This window comes from Amyelois transitella, chromosome 26, assembly GCF_032362555.1.
Source record: "Amyelois transitella isolate CPQ chromosome 26, ilAmyTran1.1, whole genome shotgun sequence".
NCBI classification, from domain to species: Eukaryota; Metazoa; Arthropoda; class Insecta; order Lepidoptera; family Pyralidae; genus Amyelois; species Amyelois transitella.
Window position 1 is genome coordinate 3,701,305 of NC_083529.1, and position 22,125 is coordinate 3,723,429.

The 22,125-nt window shown below is 38.1% G+C and overlaps 4 protein-coding genes across 4 annotated transcripts in view; 3 read left to right on the forward strand and 1 right to left on the reverse strand.

Moving 5' to 3' along the window:
• LOC106135284 (uncharacterized) overlaps nt 1-10,072 on the forward strand; it is a 49,185-nt gene extending 39,113 nt beyond the window's left edge. The window contains exons 60-70 of the mRNA XM_060951773.1: nt 704-906; nt 1,431-1,584; nt 2,736-2,965; nt 3,520-3,644; nt 4,259-4,453; nt 4,873-4,994; nt 5,990-6,138; nt 6,563-6,674; nt 7,073-7,204; nt 8,674-8,840; nt 9,554-10,072. Coding sequence (XP_060807756.1) covers nt 704-906; nt 1,431-1,584; nt 2,736-2,965; nt 3,520-3,644; nt 4,259-4,453; nt 4,873-4,994; nt 5,990-6,138; nt 6,563-6,674; nt 7,073-7,204; nt 8,674-8,840; nt 9,554-9,634 — 1,670 coding nt within the window. The 3' untranslated portion in view covers nt 9,635-10,072. The remainder of the gene's footprint in view (nt 1-703; nt 907-1,430; nt 1,585-2,735; nt 2,966-3,519; nt 3,645-4,258; nt 4,454-4,872; nt 4,995-5,989; nt 6,139-6,562; nt 6,675-7,072; nt 7,205-8,673; nt 8,841-9,553) is intronic.
• A 198-nt stretch (nt 10,073-10,270) lies between these two features.
• On the reverse strand, nt 10,271-15,336 carry LOC106135293 (heme oxygenase 1). The gene is made up of 4 exons (XM_013335551.2): nt 14,965-15,336; nt 14,428-14,560; nt 13,988-14,199; nt 10,271-12,912 (listed from the first exon to the last, which is right to left on the reverse strand). Exons 1-4 carry the CDS (start codon nt 15,071-15,073, stop codon nt 12,617-12,619), a joined length of 750 nt encoding a protein of 249 aa, XP_013191005.1. The 5' UTR covers nt 15,074-15,336; the 3' UTR covers nt 10,271-12,616.
• Nucleotides 15,337-16,223: 887 nt separating this feature from the next.
• LOC106135285 (S-methyl-5'-thioadenosine phosphorylase) lies at nt 16,224-22,121 on the forward strand. The gene is made up of 8 exons (XM_013335538.2): nt 16,224-16,506; nt 18,583-18,758; nt 19,387-19,524; nt 20,165-20,344; nt 20,637-20,712; nt 20,902-20,988; nt 21,382-21,504; nt 21,902-22,121. Exons 1-8 carry the CDS (start codon nt 16,483-16,485, stop codon nt 21,935-21,937), a joined length of 840 nt encoding a protein of 279 aa, XP_013190992.1. The 5' UTR covers nt 16,224-16,482; the 3' UTR covers nt 21,938-22,121.
• Nucleotides 16,534-17,712, forward strand: LOC132903443 (cytochrome c oxidase assembly factor 7 homolog). The gene is made up of 2 exons (XM_060951813.1): nt 16,534-17,120; nt 17,239-17,712. Exons 1-2 carry the CDS (start codon nt 16,736-16,738, stop codon nt 17,601-17,603), a joined length of 750 nt encoding a protein of 249 aa, XP_060807796.1. The 5' UTR covers nt 16,534-16,735; the 3' UTR covers nt 17,604-17,712.
• Nucleotides 22,122-22,125: the final 4 nt, after the last annotated feature.

A 22,125-nucleotide genomic window follows, 5' to 3' on the forward strand; every position in this document is an offset into this window, starting at 1 on the left:
AATGAGCTAATTTATGATAAAATCTCAATACTAAGAAAATGGTCTGAAGCTCAGATTTCAATGAAGATTATTTTTCTTTTTACTCGCTGTGCCGGCCATAAGTATAATTGCCGTTAAAGTTATTTCATTATTTTATGGTGTATAGAAAATGATTGAAAGCAGATTGACTTAAGAATATATACGAGGCAAATAAGAGTAAGAGTAAGTAAGTCTAGTAAGAGAAAGAACTAACGTATCGTGATCAAATCGGCGCAGTCCTGGCGAAAACTCAAGTCAAGCATAATACGCATAACTCAACTCGACCAGCTTGTATGACGAGAGTGATGAGGTTGGATGAAGGGAAAGAGGTATGCAGGGATTGTAGCAAATGAATAAAGGTTAAACAAGTATCTGTTATACCTATAGGGAAAGAGGAGTGATCTTATTTAACACAAATAGGTACATACTTATAGTCATTATATAATAAATTTGAATATCAATTATATCAGTGGCGTATCAGTCCTTTTTTTAAAGACTGTTGGCTCAGTCTTCCACGCAAGGAATATAAACGTGACTATATGTACGTATCTATGTATTCCCATATAAGTATTTCCAAAAAAATTAACGAATTCCTCCAACACTCCACACGAAGTTCACCTATATCGTTGAGCGTTTTCCACATTCACATAAGTTCAGTTTGTCACAATCATTGAACACCTTCCAGGCATGGCCATCATGACCGGCCAAGGCACCCTGGTGACCTTCGACAAGCGCGTGTTCACGATCTCGTCGGAGGGCAGCTTCCTCCTCAGCAAGGACTACCGGCAGAACAACTTCACCGTGGTGATGGCCAGCAACCAGCAGGCCAGGTACGACCTGCTGGTGCTTACGGCCCAGAGGGTCATACGGATCGACTTGTACAAGGAGGTAAGTGTTCTAATTGATTGCTGTTCTTCGCTTTCGCTTCGCCTTTGATATCTGTCTTTTTTTAAGGTTTGCATTAGTAATGTGGTTCCCGGCACTATACAAAAAAGAATAGAACCACTCCATTTCTTTCCCATGGATGTCGTAAAAGACGACTAAGGGATATGCTCACAAACTTGGGATTCTTTTTTAGGCGATAGGCTACCTGTCACTATTCGAATCTCAATTCTATCAAATAGCCGAACGTGGCCATTCAGTCTTTTCCAGACTGTTGGCTCTGTCTACCCCGCAAGGGATATAGACGTGACCATATGTTTGTATGTATGTACTTCGCTTACACATTTTTGATATCTGTCTTTTTTTAAGGTTTGCATTGCTAATAACAATACATAGCACATACATACATATAATCACGTCTATATCCCTTGCGGGGTAGACAGAGCCAAGTGTCAATGGCAATGTTACTAGTACATTATTCTTTATACCTGGTATAATAACCTTATATACATTTTTATTATATTATACAGGAAGTGTCAATAGGTAACGACGTACTCAGCCTGCCCGCTGCGATTGACGGGTTCATCATAGACAGACAAACAGACCTGATCAACGTACAGAGCGAGCAAGGGATCGACATACAGTGCAATCTGCTGTTCAGGTCATGCAAGATACAGGTTTCAGGTAAGAGTCATCTTTTTCTATCTAATATATAAAATTCTCGTGTCACAATGTTCGTTCCCGTACGCCTCCGAAATGGTTTGACCGATTCTCATGAAATTTTGTGAACATATTGAGTAGGTCTGAGAATCGGCCAACATCTATATATCATACCCCTTAGTGATATGGGTCGTCTACCCTTAACATGTTTTGTAACTAGTAATTACTTTATATTATTTACATGGTAAAACAACGTTTGCCGGGACAGCTAGTAAGTATATATAAGAGGACACTAATTGACTGATATAGGTATCAGAGAGACTGATAGTTGCTATAAGAGAAATTCTCGAAATTCCTGCGGGGACGGAAAATAACGGGACTTGTCAATTAACGCGGGCGGAGCCATGGAAGTACTCTTATTATGTGTTATTGTTAGTTTTATATTTAAAATTAAAACAGACTTCTCAATTACCGCCGATCGGTTTTTGACGTATAAGCAACTAAACTGTAAAATAACAATTATTTAAGTACCGTTACTTGATTTACCCACAGTAGGAACGCGGTTACAGGTGAGCCGCCGGCCAAGTTTGTAGGAACATATACATTTACAATCAGAAAAGATCCATTATTAAAAAATAAAATTACATATAAAATGTTTCACTGTGTTGTGTGGTTCCCGGCGCCAATATAAAAAAAAGAATAGGACCACTCCGTCTCGTTCCCATGGATGTCGTAAAAGGCGACTAAGGGATAGGCTTATAAACTTGGGATTCTTCTTTTAGGCGATGGGCTAGCAACCTGTCACTATTTGAATCTCAATTCTATCATCGAGCCAAAAAGCTGAACGTGGCCTGTCAGTCTTTTCAAGACTGTTGGCTCTGTCTAGCCTGCAAGGGATATAGACGTGACTATATGTATGTAAAATGTTTTGCAGCCTCCTGGCACAAGCTTTTTTCACTTAAAAGGAGGCCCCAGCAATTACTTTTATTTGTAATGATTTTGTTACCCAATAAAATATATATGTATAAAATATATATTATGAATGTGGATGAAGCGAAGGAAATATGCAGAGATCGTGGCAAGTGGAAAGAGGTAGTCTCTGCCTACCCCTCCGGGAAAGAGGCGTGATTTTATGTATGTATGTAAAATATATTTTTTTTTATGTTTCACCTTAGGCTGGTGCTACGCAAGCCTGGGCGGCTTACTGGGCACGTACAACAACGAGCAGTTCGACGAGTTCCGGCTGCCCGGCGGCGCCTACGCCGCGGACGAGCGCTCGCTGGCGCGCGGCTGGGCGCTGGGCGGCGCGGGCGCACCGTTGGAGAACCTCGAGATCAAGAACGACACGCAATGCGACAAGTTCTTTATGAATAAGGTGTCGCCGTTGCATCCCTGCTTTACTGTCGTGAGTGTATTGTTTTGTTACGTTTTTTTTTTATAGATATGATTACGTCTGTTATCAAGGGGTTCAGCAGAGACTACATATTTACAATTTAAAATAAAAATCGAAGAATTTGCACGGAAATCACAGTAATAATATTATCCAAATATCAACAAACACCATAGTACTTGACAGCGAAATTTTTTGTTTTGCAACAAGTGACGTCATGCATTTTGATTGGTGTTCATTTTCACGTGACTTGAGGGTGTAATATATAATTACATTTTATTAAATTAAAAAATAATCGCTTGTTTATTGAAGAAAGTATTGTGTTTTAATTATTTTTACTGTGAAAGCTACCCTTTCGTGGTAAAATTGTATACTTATTTGAGTACAGTCCACTACCGAATTGATCTGTAGACCTCACTCGTTTGGTCAATTACTACGAATACAATGTAAGCAGTAGTTCACATGCAAGAAAATGTATCTGTCACAGTTCATAGCTTCGTTAAGATTTCAATTTAACCTTTTTAGGTTGTTTTTATGAATGAATTTTTTCCTTTCTCCGCGCCCCCCAGATCTCGGCGGCGCCGTTCCACGCGGAGTGCGCGCGCGGCGCGGCGGCGTGCGCGCTGGCCAGCGCCTACCTGCAGCTGTGCGCCGCGCAGCACGTGGCCACGCACATCCCCGACCACTGCATGCAGTCAGTGCTTTATACTGCACTAGCGACCCGGGTGCAACATTCGGAAAAAATTATACATAAAAACCTTCCTCTTGAATCACTCTACCTGTTACCAAAAAACCGCATCAAAATCCGTTGCGTAATTTTAAAGATTTAAGCATACAGACAAACAGCTAAAATAGCGACTTTGTTTTATACTATGTAGTGATTCTCGTGGCACAATGTTCGTTCCCGTACTCCTCCGAAACGGCTTGACCGATCTCATGAAATTTTGTGAGCATATTGAGTAGCTCTAAGAACCGGCCAACATCTATTTTTCATACCCACAAAATGGGTAGTTCTTAATATTTATTTATTTGGAAGACGAACAACCGTTTACAAAAATAGCGCCACGTATTTAAGAATAGAAAAAAAAAAAGGTCAATAGCAGGTTCACTGATACAAGACACTCAGCAATAACTAAGTATTTATAAAGAATTAAATAGTTTTCGATTTTGTTGCCCCACGAATAATATTGACAGATTTTACATACTTTTTAGATTGATAAGACCAGCGGTCGGAAAGTTTTCACGTTACAAACATACAACAAAATGCATTTTCACCCCATATTAACATTTACATTCTCTTTTCTACAGGTGTACGACCCCACAAGGCGACGTCATAGAAGAGGGATCATTCCACGAGCTACAATACGTGCCCAACTCCACCGACGTAGTGTTTGTGATTGAAGCTCAATATTGCAACAGAAATCTGCGCAAACGCAAGAACATAGATCTTTTTGTGGAGGCGTTCGATACTAGGTTACAAGGCAGTGGATTGACGGACAATAGGTACGTATATAAATGTCATTTGTATAAGTACGTACAAATTTTAATGTCAAAGGGTTTCTTAGAAACACTAAAAAGGTTAGAACCAAGAAAATAAGCATTTTAAGCAAAATGCCTTGCGATTCCCGGCAACAATAGAAAAAATAATAAATTTCCTGTCACGACACGTCTACATATATATCACTTGCGAGATAGACTGAGCTAACATTCTCGAAAATACTAAAAGGCCACGTTCAGCTGTATCGCTTAATGAAAATATTGAGACTCAAATAGTGACAGGTTACCAGCCCATTACCTACACGAATAATCTCGAGTTTATATACGCCATCTATTAGAAAAATATAGTCCTATTCTAAAGTGGCGGGAATAACACGGTATTTTTTTTTAATTACTATAATGAATTCATAAATATTGTTATTCAGATACGCAATCGTGGCGTTCGGCGGGTCGGGCGTGTTCCGCTCGCCGCGCGCGCTGTACGTCAACAGCAAGCTGTTCACCGACGCCATAGAGCTGCCCGCACATGTCGACGCTATTCATCTCGGTAAGTTAAGTAATAGAATAGATTTATTTTCAATATTGGAGAAGATCTTTAATATTAGGATTGTCAAGAAAAGTTAATGGGTAAGTACAAGTGTAGTTCTTAAAGTTTCAATGAATAGAATAGATTTATTTTCAAAATTGAATACAAGGTATCACTTATTGACGTCACATCACTTAAATCTATAATTATAACTACTACCGCTTCCAAAGCGTGCGTGTGTAGAAGAGGCGGCGGAACAAACTACACTGCAACATATTCATCGGACGTCAATTTACAAATATAGATCTCTTAAATCTAAATCGTAGACGAATGCACATTGTCTACATTAAAAAACATGCATGAATGTAGAACTAGTGATAACCCGCCTCACTTCCTCCTGCCTTTGTCCCGGTTGCATCCCCACCTCTCTGGAGAGGAGCCCGGGGTATGCCTGCAACCATAAATCTTAGGGTCAGGTTCAAAGTACCCGAAACCGCCGAGCTTGCATGAAGAGAGTAATGAATGTGGATGAAGCGAAGGAAATATGCAGAGATCGTGGCAAGTGGAAAGAGGTAGTCTCTGCCTACCCCTCCGGGAAAGAGGCGTGATTTTATGTATGTATGTATAAATCTTAGATTGGGTGAGTCGGCAGCTCTTCAGACTGACCTATCGTTACTGATGCCCTATGCCTATAGGGTTTGCGGTATTTTTAATGTATATATGTACATATATATGTAAGTATGTTTGCATGTTTGTATATCCGCGATTATCTCTTGTTTCGCTGAACCGATTATGAGGCAGTTTTCAGAAAAGTAATTGCTACATTTAAGAGAAGGTATGAGCAATTTAACCGTTTTCAAAAAAGTAGGATACCCAATCGGAAGCAGTCTTCTTTCTACAAGTTATATTACGTAATGCCTTTCTTGCTTTTAGCTGAACACGGCTTTTGAAGCCTAATTAGTGTAATGACGATAGAGACAAAATGATGAGTGATCTAAAAAAAAAATTTTTTACAGAAAAAGCCGATCTAACCCGAAGCAACAAGACCCAAGCGGCTGATATGTTCGGCGCACTCAGCTTCGCGACCAAACTGGCGTTCCGCACGGGCGTGCCTCGCACTGTGATACTGATGCCGTGCTCTGTATGTGACGCCAACAAGATGCCGGTAACATATGTTCTTACTCTATGGAATCCCAGGAAAAGTTCCTAGAAACCACAAAGGCTCAGTTTATTTATAAGCGAGGCCTGATACATATGCCGATAACAATACTTCGATCCCTTATGAAGTTAGGGAGAGCAAATGAGAATAATCAAACGCACCAAAATTGACATATTTGTAGCTTTTTATATATGTCTGTCTGTATGCCAATAATAGTCGGTATGATGTTTCTTTATGTCTACTGTTTCTCAGTGTTATGAAATATTTTTGCAAGATGGCGGTTCTGTGGTTCTCTAAGCATATTGGGTTTCTCAAGCATGAGAAACCGTATCGCATAACACAAGCCTTAAACTTACTTTAGGGCTAACACACTCTATATAATTCGTCTATATTTATTAATTGATTGATTTTTGTTTGTTCATATTAACAGATGGATTACTCAACGATCTCTCACAATCTGATGGAGAACTCCGTTACCCTGCACATCCTCATGGACGGTGACTTTACATTGTCCAAGAAACGAGCGGCGAAATATCTGTTTGGTAAGATTTCAATTTTTCCCTGAGCGAGTGAATTAAGAGAGTGAGAAGTAGTGAACTTGGGGCAAAAACATATTTGTAGTATGTATGTTTGTAACGCTATAACTTACGAACCGTTGATCTAAATTAAATTAAAGTTATTGAGGATATGGCAATAGGTTTTTAATAAAAAATTTAAGTCTTCGCGAAGTCTAAGTTCACGGGGAACACTATATTAATTAAATCCTTATTGTATCTTCTTTATTTTTTTCCTTTATCATAGCGTACCCTGATAGCATATACAATTCGTTTGTTTGCGCCCAATTCGTTTGATATTGATAATTTCGATCGACACTTAAATTTAAATTGTATATTGTACTCTCTGGACTTTATGTTTTCAACTGTTATTGGTGTTATAACAGGTATCGACACTACCCTAGCGTACACGAACAAGGACTACGAGCGGGTAGTGGGCGACGCGGCGCTGCGGAAACAGGTGCGGCTGCCCAAGGAGAGGCTCGGCGTCTGCACGTCGCTGGCGCTAGAGACTAACGGTGAGTTCGTGTATACTAACGGCGAGTTCGTGTATACTAACGGCGAGTTCGTGTATACTAACGGCGAGTTCGTGTATACTAACGGCGAGTTCGTGTATACTAACGGCGAGTTCGTGTATACTAACGGCGAGTTCGTGTATACTAACGGCGAGTTCGTGTATACTAACGGCGAGTTCGTGTATACTAACGGCGAGTTCGTGTATACTAACGGCGAGTTCGTGTATACCTACGGCGAGTTCGTGTATACTAACGGTGAGTTCGTGTATACTAACGGCGAGTCCTTGAAATAAAAGTAAGAGAGACTTTTTTTTTGTATGACAGACGTCACGATACTTATACAGTCTCGGGTATATTATGTTCAGTTAAGCTTCACAATTTTCAGCCCAAGCCCTCATAATATTTATATATCTTTGCTTTATCCAACAACTCTGCTCCATGACAATGAAAGGTCTGATGACAGTCTTGTATATTTTCCCTTTTAATTTAAGAGGAATACGAGGATCGCATGTCACTCCTGTGACCTGTCACCATTTCGCCCATCCTGCACCTACTTCGTTGTTAACATGCCGGTCGATGCCCCCGTCTCTCTGTATATGTGACTTTAGGCAATTGAGGAGAAATTTGAAGAACCGCCAAAGTCGAGAAACATATGTTCCGTTTTGGTTCTCTCGGTTCTCTCTAGGTTCTCTTATCTCTCCTGGCGTTTTCCTAGTCTGCCTGCTTTGCGCTTCAGATCAGGTTTTTCTCCAACCAAAACGCGTAGCACATCAATTAAGAGGATAAATAAATGCTGATCCCTGGTGTAGGTAGTTACTCTCACGCTTAAACTATTCAGTAACACTTGCCACAGACTGGACGCATGTCTCCTTTCACTTCCCATGCCCACCATAAAATGTCCCGTGGTACCCTGTCATAAACCTCGAGATCAACGAAAACCATACGCAAGTTTTTATGAACTTCTGTATTTCACAAAGTTGACCTTGTTCCTCGACCAGGCATGAAACCAAATTGATTTTGGGAAACCTGAAACTCTACACTCAGGTATTTCGTCAGGTCCCACAGCTTTTCCATTTTTTTCATACTTTCCACTGCCATTCTTATTTCTTAAATTGTTACCTCTCCAATCATTCCTATATTAAAAAGTATTCTTTCTACTTCTTTACTCCATTCATTCTCAACAATCATCAATTATTCTAAATATTCCAACGTTCTTTTATCTCATTATCATTCTTCAAGTTCTTTTCCGTTTTCATCTTTCATGCATTTTATGTGACTAATATCCTGTCCTTTTTCTTTGGCTTTTGCAATTCGATAAAGTTCTTTCTGATTGTGTGGATTGTTTATAACCTATCTTGTACCTTAGCTCTTTCTATTGCTACGATTTTCTTAGCTTTTCCCAAAAAAATTATATAGGAGGTGGCTAGTTTGTCATGTTTGAGGAGTATTACAACACGTTCATCCCCACGCAGGCACGATATTAGCGGGCGCGAAGCTCTCCGGCGACCGTCCGACGGCGCGGCGCTTCGCCACCGTGGCGGGCGCGCGCGCCGCCGTCGCGCCCGCCTGCCGCCGCGCGCGCTGCGAGTGCCGAGACGGCAGGCTGCACTGCCGGCCCTGCGCCGACACCTTGCTGCACGTGAGTACACCGCCGCTTGTGTTACGAGATACCCGCTCAACGATAATATATTTTATGATAAATACTAATAAGATTGTCTTTTAAAAACCGTTGGTTATGTCTACCAGGCAATGTATATAGACGTGATTATAGAGTCAAACTCGTTTTCTAGTAATCACTTTTATAATAGCAATTAAAGTAGGCCGATGCAGCTAACTTATAACGCAAAATTGTAACAAATATAGCGGATTGTTCCCCTGCACTTTAGAATAGGACCACTCTATATATTTCCTATAGATGTCGTATAAGGCGACGAAGGGAAAGGCTTATTAACTTGGGAATCTTCTTATAGGCAATGGACTAGCAACCTGTCCCTATTTGAGTCTCAATTCCATCATGAAGCCTTACAGCTGAACATGGCCTTGTTAAGTAGGTATTTTGTCTCAAAATTCAGCTCAGCTCAAAAAAAGAATGTTAGCACTGTCTTATTTTGTCAAAAGCTCTTATCTTACCGCAAAGGATATAGACGTTATTATATGTGTGTATGTTAACACTCAGTGTTGTACTATAGTTTCTGATGCGATTTCTTACGACAATCGATTTAACACGATTTAACATAACACACACAACATGGTAATGACATTTGTCGAGCTACTAGGAAGGGAAAATTTCGAGGAATTCTCTTCACGTGCAATGTATTTATTTTCTTTTTTTTTTTCATATTCCGTTCGCAGGCAGAGCTGTCGTTCTGGAACTCTGATGACATCGACGAACTAATCGACATGGCCATCGATCCTCCTTTACCCTCACTTTAACAAAATATGACTTTTAACCTTATGCCGCTGACATAAAGTTGAAATTCAAGAGGCTGGATATGTACAAAGTGACTAACTTTTTGCATAGCTACAAGGGTAAAAGGAATATTTTAGAAATAAGTTGAAAGGTGGCGAGAATGTTATAAAAAAATATGTAAGGTGACGAAACTGTAAATATTATTAAAAAAAATATGTACAGTGAATTTAAGTAGGTTGATGTGCTGACGACTGTACAATATACCTACCTACCTTTTTGACAAGTGTAATCGTGAATTGAGAAATAAATAAATGTTAGTTATCCTTTCAGAGAACATTTTTACTGCGATTATATACTTATCAAATTAATATAAGTCTGTGTAGCAGTTTTACGACACTAATAAGTGCCATATTTGTTGTAATTAACAATAATTATGTAAATAATGTAATAATTCATTTGATAATATAATAGACAAATAAATTATTTTTATATTTCTTGGGTGTTTTATTTTTGTTGCATGTCCCAAAAGATTTTGTGTCACAATGCTTGCTTTTCCGCGCAGACTTGTACAAGTTGGTCAAGAGACTGGGCCTAAAGATTATTTCTTATTAGACTTCGGCCATAATTATTTTCAGGACAATCAAAATAAAATCACATAATTAATAATGCCAGGTATATTTAATAAAATAAAAAAATTCGACTAGTTGATATGCATTCTCTATCAGTTAATTAAAATCTTTAAAATAAATAACAAAATAATATCATTATAAACACAAAATTGACTATAATTTAATATGGTACAATTCATCATTTAATCAAATACGGTAGGTTAGTATATGTTTTAATAATCTGGCGAGTTATTAGTGGGGGTAACGCAAATGAGAGCTTATTACCAGCCTTATAAGTTTTCAACTGTAATTTTTTTGTATGTATATCTGCAGTCTTTCATTTCCTGCTTGACAGAAACGAGATTGTAATTACTTTCTAGACAATTTTTTTTTCTTGAAATACTCGAGTTCTTCATGCCCTAGTCGTCCAAATTGTAATCTGAAAACTTTATGGAGGTATATTGTTAATTTGACAATTCAAAGTTTTTACAGTGCGCATTCTTGAATAATACATCCTTGAAAGCCTGACTGTCTGTATGCAGTCAAATCCTAGGGAAATAGTAAAATGGAATTGACGCCGAGTGGCAAATACACAGATCTTAGCAGCTGTACACTCCACACGTTAGGTACTTATGGTTTACCTACATCGCTCCATTAAAACCGTCAGATTATATTTTTCAAATCCCTAGATTTCTCCAAAACAAAATAAAAAATCAATTGACGCTCGAGTATTTCCAGGTGACATTTTTTTAATGTTCATTTTCGCCCGGTTCCATTCAAACCGTCAGATTATTAAAATATACACTATTCTGCGTTGAGAGTGTCATAATTTGATGCGCTCGAGTTTCTCTAAAGTTCGATTTTATTAATACCGGGCTACCCTAAATCACACCCCTATATTATCTTCAAATTCCTCTACTGCTTACAAGGCTTCCAAATACCCGATTTTTGAATACCGGTATCAATACCAGAACAAAAATTGAATATCCGTATTAATACTACAATTCCGCTATTGAGATAAAGACTAGTTATTCTGTAAAACTTATGTTTTTGGAGGGATAAAAGTTACCAAAGTCATTAAGTGAACTGTTCACTTCATGTAACAAACTTCAACTACATAGATTACGTAAAACGCCTTGGAACATTTATTCTTTTTCCAAATTAAACAACGTTTTACAGTTAATAAAATCAGTATATATTCTAACTAGGTATTATGAATTCGGTATTCAGCCACCTCCAGTGCAATTCCTAGTTTCCACTTGTATTTCGGTTGTCAAGATATCAGATCAAGGTAGACAAAGGGATATCTTCGCTGCTTCCGTTGCCACCGTTAACAAATCAAAGTTCAACAATTCAAAGTCAAGTGCAGACTCAGTTTGTAGCTTTAATGATGTTAAGGCTTTGATGATCGTTTTGTAATAATCTTAAGTCAACTTCGTGGATCATATAACTAAATTCAAATTAATTAGAGCTATAGTTACTAGCTTTAAGTTTCCTAAGCTTTAAAGCGACGGATCACAGAAAGTCACCTAAAAAGCAACTTCTCTATGACATCTTTGTAAAAAAAATGCGTTGCTATATTTTTGACGCGGTTTTTACCATTAGGTAGAATAGTATTTGAGCTCAGCGAGTGTGGTTCGCTAGTACGAAATAAAATTAAACATATATTTTTTTTAATGCTGTATTGAAACCGGTATTGAAAACAGGTCAAAAAACGCCTAATAACGGTATTGAGCAATTCCGGGATCCCGGTATTGGAAGCCCTAATTGAATTCCACAATAATAATCACATAAAGAATGAAAGAACATTTGAATTTCGTAGAAAAATAATTTTGTTCAATTCATTGATTTTATCTATTACAACACAACTCACAGCATGCATTATCTAAGTGCGTCTGTACACTCTCGGCGAGAGCCCTCCCGAGTGGCGACGAGTGCATCCCTGTATATTCGCGCCGTGTTCTGCTACTAATTCTATTGTATTGCCATCGAAGCTCTGTAATTAAATAAAAAGCAGCCTTTGTTTTTACTCAGGGTCACCTCTGTCGCTGTACCAAATTTCATTTAAACCAGTTCAGTGGCATAGGCGTGAAAACGTAACAGACATAGTTATTTATAGGGATAAGGATGTAGATACTTTAATCTACCTATATAAAATTGCCTTATCGACTTTTCTTTTAACTATTCGTGTAATAATCCACCTCCGTTTATGCCCATTTTTTAAATATTTTTTGTGTGTAATAAATATGCCTTAACTTATAATATTGCTACAGCTACCGTGATTTGCAAAGTGTCGTGCGAGATTTGCGCGAGAAATAGCGAGGGCACTCGCGCGAGAATGTACAGCCGCTATAATTATCATACATAAAATTGTAATTTGAAAATTAATTCACATATCTACTTATGCATTGTGTACGCAAATGCTACTCCTGCCACAGCAATGACTACAGCCGAAACTTTGCATATAAATTTCTTGAGAACCATATCCTGCCCCGGCACAGAGTTGATAACCAAGTTATTCATCAAAAAAAGATGAATACTTTCATTTATGAATTCATCCTGCTCTCTTGGGGTCATTTTCTCAGCAATCCGCTCCATTGCTGCTTTTAAATCTTTCTTTAATTTACCAATGTCGTTGTGTTTGAAATATGCCACTCTATCTATGTATTTTTCTACACCTGTTGATAAACTTCCTGAAAGAGAAATGTTTGAATGAATGAATAAATATGTTGTTTAGAACTAATACTAATAAGTGGCATTATTCCTATATATTATTTGGTCCACTGCATACATTTTTTCGTTTCTCTGGGAATATTTGGATAGACAGGGATAATTTTATAATTTACATCATGTACACATTATCTTTTTATACCTTGACAGGACTTTACATATAATCACGTCTTACTTTAGAATTGGTCCACTTCTATTGGTACTTTGGAACGCCAATGGGCTGTCAAACCATAACTTTGAGGTTAAAAATTATATTCAATAAACATCATTGACATAATGCTTATCTCTGAGACACTCTTTAAAAGTATGAGCTTCTTTAGCCTACCTGGTTACAGACTTTGCCATACCCTCACCCAGACAGAAAAGCAAATGGAGGAAGTGCAATCATGATTGATCACAATATAAGGCATTATTAAATTAATAACCAATGCACTGAAAAATTCCAGGCTACAAATATCGTAACCGAGGATTCGTGTGGACCTATTACAAATTATCAAAGAATAATATAAAACTAGAGGATTATGAGGCATACTTTAAAAGTTTGCATCATTTCTCTTTCTGGATATATAGGCATTCACAGAGTTGAGCACCAAGGTCTTCTTTATAAAATAAAAAGAAAAAGACAATGCTCATTAATTTTTATAAGTTACTAAGATCATATTTGACTGGCAGGTACTTTTTTATCAACATAGGGAAAGCCAATACAGAATAGAAGGAAATCTTGGCAGTAGAGCCACAGGGCAGTCTGATGGGAGCTGCACTGTATCTTCTTTATACTGCAGATCTTCCAAAACTAGAGTTGTTCTCATGGGTACATTTGCTGACGAAACAGCTGTTAAGGCCTTTGATGATACACCAAGTAATGCCTCTTACAAATTACAAAAGAGTCTCACTTTGAGGAGTCTTCACTTTCTCAATTGCTGAAAGTCCATACTGACAGAGCAATAGAAATGGAGAAAAAAAGTCAATTTTGAGGGCAACCTATTCTAGTCTTAATTATAAAAAAAACATTACTCCAATCTGTAATCATAAACTTACCATCGTCAAACATCATCCTCTTTTTAGCTAAAATCTGTCCTCCGCTGAGCAAGCCCAAATACAAGTGGTACACATAGACCATCAGCAATCTAGGGTTATCCTTCTCCAAGTTTTCAAGGTGTAGGAGGTAATTTTCTACAGCAGGCGTTTTGGGTATCAGCACCCAATTTGCACCCAGGTATTCGAAGAGGTCTTCACGAATTTCTGACGCTCTAGAACAAAACCAACACAGATTGATCAGAAATAATAAATAAATAAATCACCCGCTGACCATGAAATCACAAAACTACTGACCCAAAATAGATGAAGTTCGGCAGGAAGAAGATTTAAGTGGTTATGTGCGCTAAGAAAGAATTTTTTTAAATTCCCACATGTTAAGAAGATATTGGACTTTTTTTGTTTTATGTTGGAGGACCCGCTAGTGTATTAATAAAGCTTACCTAAGTAGTTCCTCAGCAACATACAAGCTATTGTAATCAGGCATGTTAAGCCTGTCTCTAGCATCCTCAAGAAAAGAAAAGATGTGGTAAAATGAATACAGTCCTTCACCCCATACCTGTTTATCTTGTAAAGCTGGAAAGAAATTTAAAAGAGTTTAATTTACCATAGCTAAACAAAGACATTATATTCAATCTCTTTCCAGGAGAAGTAGGCAAAGACTTAACCTTTCCACTTGTCATAATCCCTTCAAACTCGACTTTCATTCTCATTTAACTTTGCAGTTTGGAGTATGGCAGAGAGAAGTATGTGGGCTTCTAGACACGGGCGGCGCCCCGTGCGAAAGCTAGTGTCTTGACATTGTCTTGACACGGTACCTACCTCGTGACTAGATCAAACTGTAGCAGCTGTAGAATAATGTTAATTTATGAAACTAAATGCCAAAGTATTGTAGATACCCACTTGCGCGAAACGCCACCAATTCTTTACTATTAATTATGCAAAAATATACCCACAAAAGAAAAATAATACCTACTTACCAATGGCAAACTTGGCTTGAACCAATGCATCGCTAATGGAATGAATACTGCGCGTCGCTTTCTTCATACGAGTAGTAAATGGTTCATCCATTTTCTCTGTATCCTTCATCTATCAATCAACAATTTACCAGATTCGTTTGTGTTGTCGGTTTCAGCGAGCTGTGCGTGGGTCCTTGATACGAACCAAACACAGTTTAGATACAAAATTCCAATGTTGGCAGGAACAAATATTAAACGATGGACATTAAAAACGCAGTGGTTATATTACATTAAATAAAGTGGTACATTTATAGTGGGCAGGAACAAAAAAAAATCACTAAACAAATGTAAAAGTCACCCACCAAGCAAACAAACAGTGCTGCCACCTAGCGTTGCCGATCGATAGTCCACTTTGACCTAGGGATAGCGATCTGAGATCGAGAGAAAGCATCGATTTTTTGAAGCCCAAAAGTAAATTTAATTTTTTTTAACCGACCGACCGACCGATTTTAAAGCGATATGCAATACTGAATCTATTTCCTTTATTGACCTGACAACGTCAGCTGCATGGTTTCTTTCTCCGTATATTTACTTGATGCTTGAACAAAACTGACTGATATAAAGTAGCTCTCTGCGTTGACTTGTGTAGATAACGACTTCGTTTTTTTTTATGAGTCTTCTTAGGTGTTTTACAGCGGTATACAATATACATAGTTAGCGCATAAACCGATCGTACACGCTGTATCACCGATGAGTCTCGCTCATTGACTTTGAGAAAAATGCTAGTGGTTTGATAACTTTGCCTTTTGGATATATATTTACATACATTATAAATGAACATACATACATACATAAAATCACGCCTCTTTCCCGGAGGGGTAGGCAGAGACTACCTCTTTCCACTTGCCACGATCTCTGCATACTTCCTTCGCTTCATCCACATTCATAACTCTCTTCATGCAAGCTCGGCGGTTTCGAGTACTTTTGACCTGAACCTTTACCAGGACGTCCTTAATTTGATCAAGATACGTTCGTCTAGGTCTTCCCACTCCGACCTTTCCCTCCACACTCTCCTTGTATATCTGCATAGTCAACCTGCTTTCATTCATCCTCTCCACATGACCGAACTTAGAACTCGATATTTTGTGAATTAATATATCCACTTTCGATTGGAATCGATTTAAAAAATCTATCTTTTTTGAAAGAATCTCCATCATATTCTATTTTTTATTACGAGAACACTAGCGCTACTTTGACATTTGTCGACCCCATTTCAAAGTTCAATTCATTCACCGGAAGTCTACATTGAGCTGTGTGCCGAGTAGATAGCTAAGAGACTTACATTACATACTAGTTAGTAATAGTAACTCGTGTTTATCAATACTTGTATTTATTATAGTATGTAAAGTAGGTGGTTGACTTTAATTAATTAATACAATTTATTTCAATAAAGCTCCCACACCCAACTAGGTCTAGTGTACTTATTGTTAAATTACCATTCAATTATTCCATCAAAGGTATCATTGAAATTGATTTAACATGGGAGATGTACGGAAATTAAAGGTAAATTATTTAAAACATTGATAACTATTTTTTAATAATATTCACGCCCTACATATTTGTTTAATTTTATTGTTTTACAATTTCACGCGATTAAAAGTCGTTAAATCACTTTGTTTACATTTGATAATGTTATCAGTTGACATTTAGCATTCCCAACAAGTTTAGTGAGGTACCTAATGATGTTATCTAACCTCCAATTTGCTGATATTGTGAACTGAATTAATTAACAATGGCATATGACTTAAAAAAAGAGGAAGAAGTGAAGGAATATCTAGAGAACCTTGGTATCGAATACCGCTTCGGTTGTTTTCATGAGAAAAAGCCCGAGGTGTGTCATCTTTTGGGCGACTACTTGGAGGCGATCAAGAAGGATTATAAGAAAGCTGGAAACGTATTTAAGAATAACTGCCTAGATTATAAATTCGGAAAATCATGTTTAAAATATGGGAATTACGCTTTGGTTGGTAAAGGAAAGGATAAGGGGGATCCATCAGAGGCGCTTCCCTATTTTGAGAAGGGATGTGACTACGGGGACACCACGGCGTGTCTTCACGCGGGGATGCTGCTGACGGCCACCGGACCCGGCGTCAATGTGAAGAGGGATGTTCCTAAAGGTAAAGCTCTATTCTTGCAATAAGGCTTAAAATCCTCCTCATTCATAAAATTATTTACACTAACCTACCAAAGAAAACATTAATTGTTTTAGATGTTGAAACTATTTTAAATTTTTAGGTTATAATTATTTAAAGAAAAGTTGTGATCAACGAGATGACATGGCCTGCCACTACCTCTCCGGGATGTACTTGACTGGTGTACCCAAGAACCCCAGTGAATACAATCCTCACAATCCAGAGAAGAACAAAAATATTGACTATTTGATAAAATCTGATAAAAAACAAGCTTTCCAGTTTGCGCTTAAAGGCTGTGAATATGGTAATATGTTTGCTTGTGCAAATGTTAGTATGATGTACAAAAAAGGTGATGGAGTAGAAAAAGATGCAGAACAATCAAAGAAATACTATGACATCGCCCAAAATCTTCAAAAAGCACATGAAACTACAAAAGAAATCAAATTTCAGCAAGGGTTAGAGAAATAATGTTGTTAATAGTAATGTATGGATTTAACATTGTATAGTTGCACTTTTAGCTCTCATTTTAGTTCTAATTGACAGTATTGTTGTAATAATTATATTGTTGCATTTAAAACTGTTTTTTTTATTCTATCACCTTCATCCTTGCATAGACCTTTATCATATCAGGGATCTAAAAAGGGTATGATTACTTGGTGCTAACAATTATATTTATTAATGCTTAATGCTTAATTATGTAAAAATATTCAGCAATAAACATTAGCAACAAAATCTGTGTCTGTGTCACTCATAACAAATAGTTGCCATCTCCTTGCAGTTAAGATAAAGAATGAAATTGAAACAAGGTATGTTTTTCTCCTGGTGCTAGTCTCCTCTCTTGTTAGAGGAGCCCAAGATGTGCCTTTTTGACCATAATCCAGGAGTGGGCAAGTCAAGTTTGTACTTACATTTCGATACATACTTAATTTCGATTTAAATCTGTGAATGTCGTAAAAAGCGACTAAAGGATAGGCTGAATAACTATATATCTCAATTCTAATATTAAGCAATACAGCTGAATGTGGTCTTTCAGTCTTTTCAAGGCTGGTGGTCTAATCTGCAAGGGATATAGACGTGATAATATGTATGTTGATTTATACTAAAAGAAGGTATAGGAAGTACTGAGTGATGAGGATGCAACTGGGTCTCAAGCCAGAAATATGCAAAAATGAGAGAGTTGTTGATGAGGAAATGGTATCTCCATCACTGCCTGATATTTGATATTGAAGCGGGTTGGAGCGATGTTTCGGGCTCGACCGCCACCAAAAGAGACGTCAGACTAGGTGTCATGCCTAGGAAACCGAAATCCGATGATGAGTCGAAGGTTGTACAATGCTCCATTCATGGAATCCTGCTTGCGCGCTTCAGCATATCCATATTCAGATATTGTTTGCTGTTTACTGGTCGATAGATAATAACGATTTGTTTGAAAAAAAAATTTCCTCAGATCGGTATTATTGGAGGTTCCGGGTTTGACGACCCATCACTCTTCGAGAACCAGGTGGAAAAGGAAGTGACCACGCCGTTCGGGAAGCCATCGGACGTGCTGATTGAAGGGCAGATCAAAGGAGTGCCCTGCGTACTTTTGGCCAGGCATGGGAGAAAGCATCAGTATCAACCAAGGTTTGAATTATTATATCCTCAACTGTTCCCAGTTGTACCATTTGCTTTGGAGCGGGGGGTCTGTGGGTTTGTTTTTTTTTCTTCCTCCCGTTTATTCCAGTTACGTACATCTTCACCTTTCTGGATAGGAGCCTTGGGTGCGCCTTACACATACGCCTTACGCATATTGTAAAATTTGTGAATAGGTATGTCTATTTTCTAAGTCGCCTATAACATCATCCTATTTGAAAGTTAGAGGTTTTTTGTTATTGTTGTGTAAATAGAATACCAAACAAAAATTAAAGATATTTTGTGAGTCTTAAAAATAAATAAGGATTTAAGTTGCAAACAGACTTTTTTTTAACCCCCGAAGGAAAAAGGGAAAGTGTTATTAGTTTGACGTGTCTGTCTGTTTATTGTCATACGCACTGATAGAGAATCATCAATATTATGATTTAATCGAGAGCGTTCTTAGCTTAAACCCCGGTGCAAAAAAGAGATGTGTTAAAAGTACCAAAAATTTGTGTCGGTCGTGATTAATATTTAACTACTCGCATCAAAAATTTTAAAATTAAGGATGTAGGTTACCTACTCCTTTACTTTAAAATGATATATTCAAATATCATAATATGTAGTTATTTATGTACAGTGACGTGAACTACCGCGCCAACATCTGGTCGCTGAAGGAGGCGGGCTGTACACACGTGCTCGCGACCACCGCCACGGGCTCGCTAGCGGAGGAGTACCGCCCCGGGGACCTCGTGGTTCTGGACGACTTTATTGACAGGTAAACAATTTTTTTTACATACATATATATGGTCACGTCTTTATCCCTTGCGGGGTAGACAGAGCCAACAGTCTTGAAAAGACTAAATGGCCACGTTGAGCTATTTTGCTTAATGATAGAATTGAGATTCAAATAGTGACAGGTTGCTAGCCCATCGCCTAAAAATAATCCAACTTAGTCGCCTTTTACGACATCGATGGGAAAGTGATGGAGTGGTCCTATTCTTTTTTGTTTTGGTGCCGGGTACCACACGGCACTGTCAATTTTTTTTTTATTTATTTTGTATTGGAAGCTGGAATGTGGCGCATTATTCTTTGGTGTAGTCACCTCGTAATTGACGCTAATGGGCCGCCAGAGTATTAATTACGTTGGAGATTATAAGATATTGGGACGAATACAGTGACAGGTTTTTTTGCTATAATAGCATTTCCCGGGGTTCGCTTTCATGGAAAAATGCTCTAAATTTCACTCTATTAAGAAGTAGGCATATTTGATCTATGGCATAGGTATTATAAGAGAGTGTATGAGAGGACTGGTTAAAAATTAACAGAAATAACCACGAAAATACAATTATCATACCAATTAAAATATATCAAGGGCAAACAAATAAAAAAATCTTTAAAATAACACGGAATCACAGAACGTGGGGACGCAAATGCACGTTCTACGACCGCACTGAGGGCGGTCCGCGCGGCGTCTGCCATCTGCCGATGCGGCCCGCTTTCTGCGAGCGCGGCAGGCAGGCGCTGTTGAAGGCGGCAAGGGCTAGGGGCTTCTCTTGCCATGACAAGGGCACTGCGGTCGTCATACAGGGCCCTAGGTGAGTTTGTTTATCTGTTCTTAAAATATCTTAGTCGCATGAAAAGAGTAAGAGGGTAGACGAAATAAATGAGTTCTTATCTTCTCGAATTATACGTACTTAATCTGCCTACCACGACTTATGTGAAAAAATTTGCTTTATTTCAAGACTTTTAGCTTGTATGGATAAGTATTAACTCCTCAGTTTTAACTGTAAATATACACAGGTTCTTTAAATCCTAGGTTGGCAAGACTATATACGGAAAAAAAAGGGGGCGCATCCTTATTTTAAACACGGTTGAACTTGTTCACAGATTCTCAAGCCGCGCTGAAAGTTTGATGCACCGCCAGTGGGGCGGGCATCTGGTCAACATGACTACTGTACCTGAGGTGACAGAACATAATACACGTAGTGTTTACTTAATGAATTGAATTATTTGAATAGTATCTTAATCTTTTGCTCAGAATTTCTAATAGAAATTTCCTTAAGTTCCATAGAAATTTCCTTAAATATGACTATTCGTTACAAAAAAAAAATACTTTTAGGTGTTTCTTTTTCAAATAGTAATGATTTCGTAGGTGGTTCTAGCAAAGGAGGCGGGTCTGAGTTACGCTGCGGTGGCCTTAGTCACCGACTACGACTGTTGGCGGGAGAACGAAACGTCGGTATGTACTGTAGTTTTCTTCATTGAAATAATCCTTCTTGTAAGGACTTTAAACAGACTTGAGACACCTTACCATTATAAATGTAAAAGATCCCGTTGGATTATGGTTACCCTTCCAATTGCTTGAATTTTTGGGTTTGCTGACGATGTTTTCCCTCAACCGTTTGCGTAAGACAACAGTTAGCGATCAAAGTATTATCTCTATATATAAAGATTTTTGTCACTTGGAAAACTAGAGAAACCTGTCATTTATCCAAATCTCAATTTCATAATTAAGCCATGAACCGCCGCTGAACGGCCTTCCACTCTTTTCAAGATTGTTGGTTCTGTCTACCCCGTTAGGGATATGACATGAATGAATGTATGTTGTGAAAAAAACAATTAAAATTCCCAGGTATCAGTGAGCGAAGTGCTCGCCATGTTTGGCAAGAACGTGAAGAAGGCGGCCGACGTGATCGTGGACGCCGTTCAGATCCTCGCCGCCGACACCGGCGCGGGTTACCTTGACGAGCATAAGGTGAACTACAAACTTGTATTTATGTATGCACGGAAATTAGTGGGCTACATAGAAGCCCTTCAATACTTCTTCCTCCTGGCTTTAGTCCCGGTTGCATCCTAATCTTGAAGAGGAGCCCGGGGTATGCCTTTGTCCATAGATCCTAGATTGGAGTCAGGTTTTCTTAGAAGTCCTTCAATACGTACATACGCTAATAGATAAGGCATAGTTCTATTAATGATATTTGAAATGGATTTTCAGTTCAGAATTTTTCCAACTTACAATAACTTATCATGTTTTTGACAAGTCTGTCCAAATTAATTATAGAAACCCACCCAAGCATAATCTACATTGAATGTGTTTTGTTGTATACTATTCTCCTGTAGGTATACTCACTTAAAATATTTTGTCTTTTCAGAACCTGGTAGCATCATCAATTATGCTGAAAGAATAGTTTTAAGAACAAGGGCGTAGTTCGGGCTCCTCTCCAAAGTGGATGCAACCGGGACTATAGCCAGGAGGAATTATATAGTTTTAAGCACAAATGCACAGATCTTTATTTTTTTTGTTACTTTTTACACTTTATATCCACTTATAACGTAATTTTTATTTTATCAAATAAAACACACTGTTCCATACCTT

Bases quoted from the DNA above. Each gene is read 5' to 3' on its own strand.
- LOC106135285 (XM_013335538.2), top strand. From the start codon at position 16,483: ATGGGAGATGTACGGAAATTAAAG. The intron at 20,345-20,636 runs GTGAGTTTGTTT...ACTTGTTCACAG, and splicing joins GTCGTCATACAGGGCCCTAG to ATTCTCAAGCCGCGCTGAAA. The intron at 20,989-21,381 runs GTATGTACTGTA...TAAAATTCCCAG, and splicing joins GGCGGGAGAACGAAACGTCG to GTATCAGTGAGCGAAGTGCT.
- LOC106135293 (XM_013335551.2), bottom strand. From the start codon at position 15,073: ATGAAGGATACAGAGAAAATGGATGAACCATTTACTACTCGTATGAAG. The intron at 14,200-14,427 runs GTAAGCTTTATT...GTTTTGTTCTAG, and splicing joins GTTGCTGAGGAACTACTTAG to AGCGTCAGAAATTCGTGAAG. The intron at 12,913-13,987 runs GTAAGTTTATGA...TTTCTCTTTCAG, and splicing joins GAGGATGATGTTTGACGATG to GAAGTTTATCAACAGGTGTA.
- LOC132903443 (XM_060951813.1), top strand. From the start codon at position 16,736: ATGGCATATGACTTAAAAAAAGAGGAAGAAGTGAAGGAATATCTAGAG. The intron at 17,121-17,238 runs GTAAAGCTCTAT...TTAAATTTTTAG, and splicing joins GAAGAGGGATGTTCCTAAAG to GTTATAATTATTTAAAGAAA.